At 37.4% G+C, this 9,657-nt stretch overlaps 1 protein-coding gene and 1 non-coding gene across 2 annotated transcripts in view; one reads left to right on the forward strand and one right to left on the reverse strand.

Annotated features, from left to right (window-relative positions):
- Prrg1 (proline rich and Gla domain 1) overlaps positions 1-9,657 on the reverse strand; it is a 114,018-nt gene that overhangs the window by 26,322 nt on the left and 78,039 nt on the right. The window contains exon 3 of the mRNA XM_008833053.3: positions 8,512-8,672. Within this exon, the coding sequence (XP_008831275.1) occupies positions 8,512-8,672 (161 nt within the window). The remainder of the gene's footprint in view (positions 1-8,511; positions 8,673-9,657) is intronic.
- LOC115070366 lies at positions 8,325-8,453 on the forward strand. Its single transcript, XR_003849533.1, has one exon. It is a non-coding gene; the product is annotated as a small nucleolar RNA SNORA30/SNORA37 family (small nucleolar RNA).

Genomic DNA, 9,657 nt, shown 5'->3' on the forward strand with positions numbered 1-9,657 from the left:
TCGTTGTCTGTTGTGATGTTTCTCCTTTCATCTCTGATTTTGTTGATTTGGAGGTGCTCTTTCTTTTGGTTAACCTGGCTAGTGGTCTATGAATCTTGTTCATCTTTTCAAAGAACCAGCTTTTGGATTCATTGATTCTTTGTGTTGTTTTCTTTGTTTCGATTTCATTAATTTCTGCCCTTAGTTTTGTTATTTCTTCTTGTCTGCTGGTTTTGGTTTCATTTGTTGTTGCTTTTCAAGTGTCTTGAGTTGCATTGTTATGTCATTTAGTTTTCTTCTTTCCGATTTTTTAATGCAGGCAGTTAGAGCTACAAACTTCCCTCTAAGGACAGCTTTCAGTGTGTCCCAGAGGTTCTGTTGTGTTGTATTGTCCATTTCATTTAGTTCCAGGAATATGTTTATTTCTTTCTTAATTTCTCTTTTGATCCATCCATCATTTAGGAGTGTTTTGTTTAATCTCCATGTGTTCATGTTTTGACTAGGGCTTCTTCCAGTGTTGAATTTAAGCTTTACTGAATCATGGCCTGATAGAATGCATGGAGTTATTTCAATCTTTTTCTATTTGTTGAGGTTTGTTTTGTGCCCCATTATATGGTCAATTTTGGAGAAGGTTCCATGGGGGCACTGAATAGAAGTATGTCCTTTGGTGCTTGGGTGGAATACTTGGTAGATGTCTGTTAGGTCTATTTGATATATGGTATTGTTTAACTCAGATGTCTCTCTGTTAACTCTCTACCCTGTTGACCTATCTAATGGAGACAGCGATGTATCAAAATCCCCTACTTTTAATGAGTTGGGATTAATCTGGGCTCTAAAGTCCTGTAGTATCTTTTTTATGAAGTTGGGTGCACCAGAGTTTGGTGAATATATGTTCATGACTGTAATATCTTCTTGGTTTCTTGTTCCTTCGATCAGAATGAAGTGGCCCTCTATATCTCTTCTGATTAGTTTTAGGTTAAAATCTATTTTGTCAGATATTAGAATTGCAACACCTTTTTTCTTAGTACCATTTGCTTGGTATATTTTTTTCCATCCTTTCACTTTGAGATAGTGTCTGTCCTTGAAAGTGAGATGGGTTTCTTGCAGACAACAAAACGATGGGTTTTGTTTCTTAATCCATTCACCTAGTCTGTTTCTTTTGACTGGGGAGTTCAGTCTGTCAATATTTAAAGTTATTAATGAAAGATGAGTATTGAATCCCATCATTTTCATTTCTGTTCACATTCTTGATATAGCTGTACTTTTCTACAGTTATACCTTCATTGGAATTCTTTCTGCAACCCCTTGGTTATATTCATTCCTTTCTTCAGCTCTTTGTATTGCTTCCAGAACTCTCTGAAAAGCTGGTTTTGTGGACATGAATTCCTTCAGCCTATTTATGTCATGGAAAATTTTTCTTTCCCCTTTGACTATAATACAGATTTTGGCTGGGTAAAGTAATCTGGGTTGGTATCTCTGTTCATTTAGAACTGGGGATACTTTGGCCCAGGTTCTTCTGGCTTTCATAGCTTGCACTGAAAAGTCAGATATAATTCTGATGGGTTTTCTTTTATATGTGACTGCTTTATTTTTGATATAGAATCTAACCTATATTTCATTCAATGATTATGCTTCTTAGTTTCTTCAGGTCTATGGCAGTTTCTCATTTTTGATTATTATTCTTTATCACCTTGATAGTATCAAGGAGCCATAATCATCTTTATAGTTTGGATTTTAAAAGTTCCCCAAAATCTTATGCATTGAAGGCTTATTTCCCAGATGCTTGTAGAATGGGAGATAGAAGAAACTTTAGGAAATGGGGCCTAATTGGGCAGTATTCCCTTAAGGGAGTTATTGGGATAATGGCTCCTTCCTCTCTCTTTATGCTTCCTGTCCCCCACGAGTGGAGCAGGCTTTCTCCACCATACCCTTTAACCATGATGTTCTACTTTACTATAGTCCCCAAATAGTGTGGTCAAGTGACCAAGGTTGAAACTAAGATTCCAAAGAAATCTGCCCTACCATGAAGATTTCAAACCCAGCCTGAGAAAGAACACGTAATATTTGTTTTCCTGGGTCTGGGTACCTCACTCCAAGTGAATGTTTCTAGTTTCATCTATTTCTCTATGGATTTCATAATTTTGTTTTAAGAGCTAAATAATATTCTATTGTGTATATGTACCACACATTCATTGTCCATTCATCAGTTGATGGACATTTAGATTGCATCCAATTCCTGGCTATTAAGAAAAGGACAACATTGAACATGGATGAACAAGTATTTCTGTAGTAGTGTATAGAGTCTTTTGAGTATATGCCCAAGATGGATTAAATGATAGATCAATTTTTAGCTTTTTGAGGAACCTCCACGCTGATTTCCAAAGTGGCTGCACCAGTTTCTATTCACACCAGCCGTGTATATTTTGATCATATTTAGATCTCCTCCTGAATCCACAAGCCCCCCTTTTCTATCCCCCCCCACCAAATTTCTGTACTCTAATATATACTCATAGGAATCTATGTACGATCTAAATATGATTAAAATATATTGTATGAAATTCACAAAAGTAGTTTTTAAAAAATCTTTCTTTTCACATGATTTTCTCAGGAATTTTGTCACAGAAATGGGAAACTGATGAACACAGCCATATATTTTGCCAGTGCCTTTTATTTTGAATTCTCTATCACTTTCTCATGATTAGACTGAGGTTATAAGTTTGGGAGAAATATCACAGAAATGAAATGAAATCAAATCCTTTTGAACACATCATATACAGGCTTTATCACTATTCATATGAACATTGATCACCTAGTCAAAGTTGTATTTGTTCAGTTTCTCCAACAGAAAGATTTCCTTGGTTTCCATACTGTATTTTTCAGAGCAGAATTTTCAATTCAAGCTGCACTCAAAGGAATCAAATAATTAAGCTCTAACTCCTAGAGTGTACTATTTACATATTAATTTAGATCTTTCTAGACTGCATATTTGTCTCTTTTGCGTCTACTTATATCACTGTATACTCAGGCCTATTTATTTTATACTTTGGGTTATAGTCCAATACCATATTATTAACCCTATTGCTCCAACTGCACAGCTTTAGACACAGAGGGCTTCTTACAGATGGTTGCAGAGTCTATGTGTCATGTTTGTACTCTTTTTTTGTTCATGAAACATTTTTTTCTTTTCGCATTTCCTTACTTCCAGGTACTACAATAAGTCCCAGACCTAGAACCAGCAATTTCTCCAAAAAATCTTCATTTTTCTAACTTTCTGCCCGAATTGTATTAAAAGCCACAAGTGTGCTGGAAGTGCATATAGCATAGTGGTAGAGCACTTGCCTACCATGTGCAAGATACTTGGTTCAACCCCAAGCACCACAAAAAAAGGAAAGGATGAAAGGAAGGAATGGAGGAAGGGAAGGTGGGGGAGAAGGAGGGAGGAAGGGAAAAAGCCCATTGCCAGATAGGACTGTACAGGTTTGAATAAGCACACATACTAATTCCATATCCTCTAAACTTTGTGAATAATTTTACAGCCAAGGAAAGAAAGCCAGAAATTGTGATGAAAAATTCTGAAATAATTGCTTTAAATAATTCCTACTCTTCATAGTAGCTCGGGATGAAAAGTTTCAGCATGCAGAGAATCTTCATGGTCTCATATAACATAAAGGACACCCCCACCCCCACAAAACCAAAACAGTACATAAACAAAAAACAGGAAAAAACAAAAACAAACAAACAATAGAGTCTGAGGACATTCCTAAGTGGATAAAAACACTAAAGGTCTGTATTTGATCCCTGGAACCCATCCACATAAACAGCCAGATGTAGTGGAATGCACCTGTAATCCCAGCATTCCTATGTCGAGATAGGAGGCAAGGGAAAAGAGAATCAGCCCGAAGATCCTGGGCCAGCTAGATGGAGTAGCATCATAGTAGCAGAAACACCAAGAGACCCTTCCTCAAAAAAAAAAAAAAAAAGGGTGGAAGAAGTGAATTGACTCTGGATAAGTTTTCTTCTTACCTGTATGTATGGAGACAGGGAGATAGAGATAGACAGACAGACACATACAATGAATGAATGAATGAATATTTTTGAAAATAGACAAAAATTTCCTGGTAGAAATTGGATAATGATTCTTAAATAAAATAGCTATAATACAGAATGTAAAAATTAGAATATTAAAATCTGGGGGCTGGAGAGATGGCTCAGCAGTTAAGAGCACTGATTGCTCTTGCAGAGGACCCAGGTTCGATTCCCAGCACCCACATGGCAGCTACAAACTGTCCTTAACTCCAGTGACAGGGGTATCCGAAGCCCTCTTCTGACTTCCACAGCATTGCACGACATGGGTGCACTCACAGACATGCAGACAATACACTCGTACACATAAAATAAAAATAAATAAAATAGTTTTTTTAAAAAAGAGTATTAAAATCTAAAAATTAAAAAAAAATATAGAGCTGGATGTGGTGGGACATGCCTGTAGTCCAGGCACTTGGGGTGCAGAGGCAGGCAGATCTCTGTGAGTTCGAGGCCACCCTGGTCTACAAAGTGAGTTCCAGGCCAGCTGGGGCCACAGGGAGACCCTGTCTCAAAAAGACAAACAGCCTCAAATGTAGGAATGTTTCCATAATTTACCCCTTTTAAAAGATAAACATGGGTGGAGGAGTAGCTGGAGAGATGGCTCAGCATTTAAGAACCCTGGTTGTTCTTGCAGAAGACCTGGGTTCAAATCCCAGCACCCACATGGCAGCTAACAATTGTCCGTAACTTCAGTCCCAGAGGATCCTATGACCTCTTCTGTCCTCCGTGGGCATTGCACAACACGGGTGCACTTACCTACATGCAGGCATAGCACTCATACACATAAAATAATAAATAAAATATTTAAAAAAAAGATAAACAGGGCTGGAGAGATGGCTGAGATGGCTCAGCGGTTAAGAGCATTGCCTGCTCTTGCAGAGGGCGGGCTTTGATTCCCAGCTCCCACATGGCAGCTAACAACCATCAGTATCTCCGGTTCTAGGGGATTTGACACATTCTTCTGACCTCCGTGGGCACTGCATGACACGGATGCACTTACATACATAAAGGCAATACACTCATACCCATAAAAATAATAAAATATTTTTAAAAGATAAAACTTCAGGTTTGTAAAGGTGAAATACTTATTAGAAGGCAATACAGTCAGTAGGTGGCAGACTTGAGTCACCAAGTCAGATGCTCCTCTCAAAGGTTTGAGAAAGACATTCAGAACTTTTTTTCCTACTTTTATTTTATTGAAGTATACGTGACAAAATTCTATGTATTTAAGATGTAAAGAGACTATGGCTCAGTGCCAGAGCACTTGCTTAGCATGCCTGAAGTCTGTGGATTAAATTCTTAGCAACTCAGATACAGTGCTATGAATTTGGAGCTGGGGATGTAGGACAGTGGTATAAAGGTGGCCTAGCACGTCCAAGGCTCTAGGTTTGTCCGCTATCCCCACCTTCCCCCAAAAAGTGTTTATATGAACTTTCATATGCAATTTAGATATCTCCATCAGACTTCAACCACGAGGGAGGGCCACCTTAGTCATTTCCACATAGCCTGTGTCTGTCACATAGTAGGTATTCAGCAGATAACATCTTAATAAATTTGACCCAGTTTCTATAGGATGAAAACATGGTACCATTTCTCCCATTCTATAATTAGAATTATGTGCTAAATTTGGCAAAAAATTATAAATAAAAATTCTACTGAATGCTATCTAAATCCACATTTGAGAACGATGAAAATATATGTCAGCAAAAGTGTTATGAGTAACTTATTTTATTTATTATTATTATTATATTATTATTATTGGTCTTTTTGAGACAGGGTTTCCCTGTAGCCTCAGCTGATCTGGAATTTACTATGTAGGCCAGGCTAGCCTTGAACTCACAGAGATCCACCTGCCTCTGCTGAGATTAAAGGTGTGTGCCACCACGCTGGACAAGAGTAACACATTTTTTAAAAATATATTTTTTAATTTTTTTGAAGAAGTATTTCATCACAAAATATAATTAGTAAGTATAGTGTAAAACAAATCTCAAAAGCTAATCATTTTTTCACTGACAAGATTAAGATGAAAGCTTGTCATCTAATGCTAGAGCCTTCTTAGCATATAACAAGTATTATTCTGAAGTAGTTTTCTGAAAGAGATAAAAGAGGACAGTACCACTTTGACCTAAAAGCCTTTCAACACACCTTATTGTAAATAGTATGGTTTTAATTCTTTAAAACCATATAGAAGGTAACAAATCAATATAATAAAAATCCATTTTAAAGTTCATGTCTCTTATCTAACTTATGAACAGCTTTTAAATCACTTCTTCCTATGTTTTTAAATTATTTTAAAATTTAATTTAGTTTTAAATTTCATGTGTGTGTATTGTCTGCATGTATAAGAGCACCTGGCCATGCAATTTCCAAAGGCCTGAAGAGGGGGACATTAGATCCCCTGGAATTGGAGTTATGGACGGCTGTTAGCTGACATGTGGGTGGGTGCTGGGAACTGAACCCAGGGTCTCTGCAAGAGCAGACAGTGTTCTTAACCATTAAACCATCTCTCCCGTCCCACTTCTTATGTTTTAAATGTGTTCTGTAATGTGACAATCCATTACCACATTCTATCAAGTATTATTTAGCCCCTATTATGGGCTAGAATTCCATATCTACAAACCTAACAAATGAGAAATGCTGCTGTTAACAGTCTTAGGGAGAAAGTAAAAATTAACAAACAAATGGAAGTCAGATAGTGATAAATATTGGGAACAAAAAAATAATGGCATATAGAGCATTTCTTCATTGAGAAAGTGGAGTTCCACAAAGACCTGAAAACAGTCAGAAAGTTCAGATGCAACACATTTGGAAGAGAAAGAGAATGTCAAAGCTGTAAGGCAGGGCATGTGCTTAGGATTTGTGTGTGTGAAGAGGCAGAAGACAGATGCAACAAAATCCAGAAAGTGTAGCGTCATAGGAGCTGCGGTGAGAAATAACTGCAGGGAAGTGGAAGTATGGGGTGGAAACAATTATTCTTTCCAGATGATTCTGAACCCTTTGGCTTTTACTGAGAGAGGTATGAAGCCACTGCAGAGAAGAGACATGGTGTTTTGCTTTGTTTATGAGACAGGTTCAGACTGGTCTGGGACTTACTATGTAGCCTAGGCTGGAAGTCACAATCTTCCTCTCTTCCTGAGTGTTAGTTCTACAGCTATGTCCCACCATGCCTAGTGAAGAAAATTTATCAGTCTAGCCTGCTGTTTTAAATTTTAATTATGTGGGGACTGGGGCGATGGCTCAGTGGTTAAGAGCATTGCCTGCTCTTGCAGAGGACCCAGGTTCGATTCCATATGGTGGTTAACAACCATCCATAACTCCAGTTCCAGGGGATCTGACACCCTCCTCTGACCTCGTTGGACACTGCACGACATGGGTGCATGTAATATGTGCAGGCAATACACTCATACACATAAAATAAGATATAAAAAATGACAATTAAATGGGGGCCAGCAAGATGGCTCAGTGAGTAAAGGCACTTGCCACCATTCCTGACCATCTGAGTTTGATCCCCAGAACCCACATGGTAGAAGGAAAGAACTGACTCCTGGTCTCCTGACTTCCACACATGTGCCATGGTTTGCACCTTTCCTCCAAGAAAATTAAATAAATGTAAAAATTATTTTTAAATTCATTATGTGAAAAGGATTAATACACCATGCACTTAAATGGTGGTGGTACATCAGTCATACTTCCTCTTACTATTGAGAACACAAGAGAGAAACAGAATCCAGGAAGACTGAATTTAGCTTATACTTTAGAGATGTCAGTCATAGGTTGGTTGGATATATTGCTTTAAGCCTCAGGCAAAGCAGAATAAAATGGAAGAGTCCAAACATGTTTTTCTTTTACATGAAAACCAAAACAATCTTTCTGTAGTGTTGTGATGGAACTCGAGGTCTGAAGCATGCAAGTCAATCGTAATACCACTGAGCTACACACACAGCACAGGAGAAATTAAGTATCAAAACACTATCTGTGTCCATTACTCTCCTCTACTCTTTTGCTTTGATGAGGCATAGTAAGGTAAAGACACTATCAGCTTTCCAGATCAAAGCCTGTCTGAATTGGATGCCTTGCCACTATGATAACATTTAGCTCAGCAAAATTCAATGGCCCTCAAATACAGACCAGACACAGAGAAGCAAATCTTCTTTCTCCTACACATTAGTCATCAGATGCCACATTGAGACATTACAAAATATTTTTTAATCGATAGCAATGCATGCACTTTGGGAATGTAGATTAAAAATATACAATGATTAGCACTTTCACAGGTCTTCCCTTAGTCAGTGGGGCCAGGCTTTGGTAGCTAGTCCTGAAAGAAAACCCTTGATTACATCCTTGCCCTGATACTGTACCAGTGGTAGCTTTCACTCAAGGGAACAGAGGAAAAAAAAATATGATAAGCCAATTTGTGAACATGTTTTAAATTGCCAGTATGCTTACCGTTTTTTCATTATTTTCAAAAGCTTCTCTGGCTTCTTCAAATGTACAGACTTCTTCTTTGCATTCACGCTCAATGTTGCCCTGTCTTATTTCTTCAAAGAGCCCATTGGCTCTTGGGTAGCGTTTTAGTACTGAATTGGCTTTTTCTCCTGTGAGGAAAACTAAAAGAAGATATAATAATAAGCATAAAATAGCAACAAAACCCTCATGTGTGAAGTTAACATACAAGAAGAAAACTGCCAGATGCTCTTCAGCAAACACAGGCAACATTCTGAACCCCCTTCGGTGAATCAGGAAGGAAGCAATTCTTAACTCCAATCCAGGACATTTGTTAGCTTCTTCTTGATGTCCTTTAGCTGATGTTGCACTGGGCAGCAACAGTGACATAATTAACCATGTTATATTCAGACTTTAGCACATTCCTGACCACCATGGATGTTTAAATATAGTAATAATGATAGCACTGCTTATATTCATTACTGTAAGTGGATACTCCAAGGCAGTAGGTTGTTGGACAGCAACATCAAAAATCAAAACCCAGTCTCTAGACTATCAGTCTCTGTCTCTCTAACTAAAAATAAATACAACTCCAATTGACCTAATACTATAAACCTAGAGAAACATTACTTAAAAAGTTTTCTAATGTGGTAGAAAGCACATTGCAGATCTTTAAAGATGGTAAAATAAAAACAAATTCCCAAGAAGTTTCTGAAATATGTGAAAATAAAAAGGTTAATTTATCCACAATCCTTCCAGGAAACAACAAACAGTAATTTTGTTTGAAAAACACTAAATTAATTTATAGTATAGTTGCACATCAAGGCACCCAAATTCATGTCATGGTCTTTAAGGAAAAGAAAACTTTTTTCCATAACTCATAGATGCATAGCTTATACACATTCAAAACGCATTTGTGAAACCAAGTGAAATAAATTACATAGTGAGACCATATCTCAGAAAATAAACAGTTGGTTTAAAATGTAGCTCAATGGGAGTACACTTGCCTAGCGTGTGAAGAGCCCTGGGTTCAACTGCTGGTATTGTAAAAACAACAATCAATAATTTTAAAAAACAAGCATAGATTAGCCAATAAATGTGTTTACATATATGGGAGATATATATATATATATATATATGAACTTTCTT

This window comes from Nannospalax galili, unplaced genomic scaffold (genome assembly GCF_000622305.1).
Source record: "Nannospalax galili isolate Female #2095 unplaced genomic scaffold, S.galili_v1.0 scaffold556, whole genome shotgun sequence".
NCBI lineage: Eukaryota > Metazoa > Chordata > Mammalia > Rodentia > Spalacidae > Nannospalax > Nannospalax galili.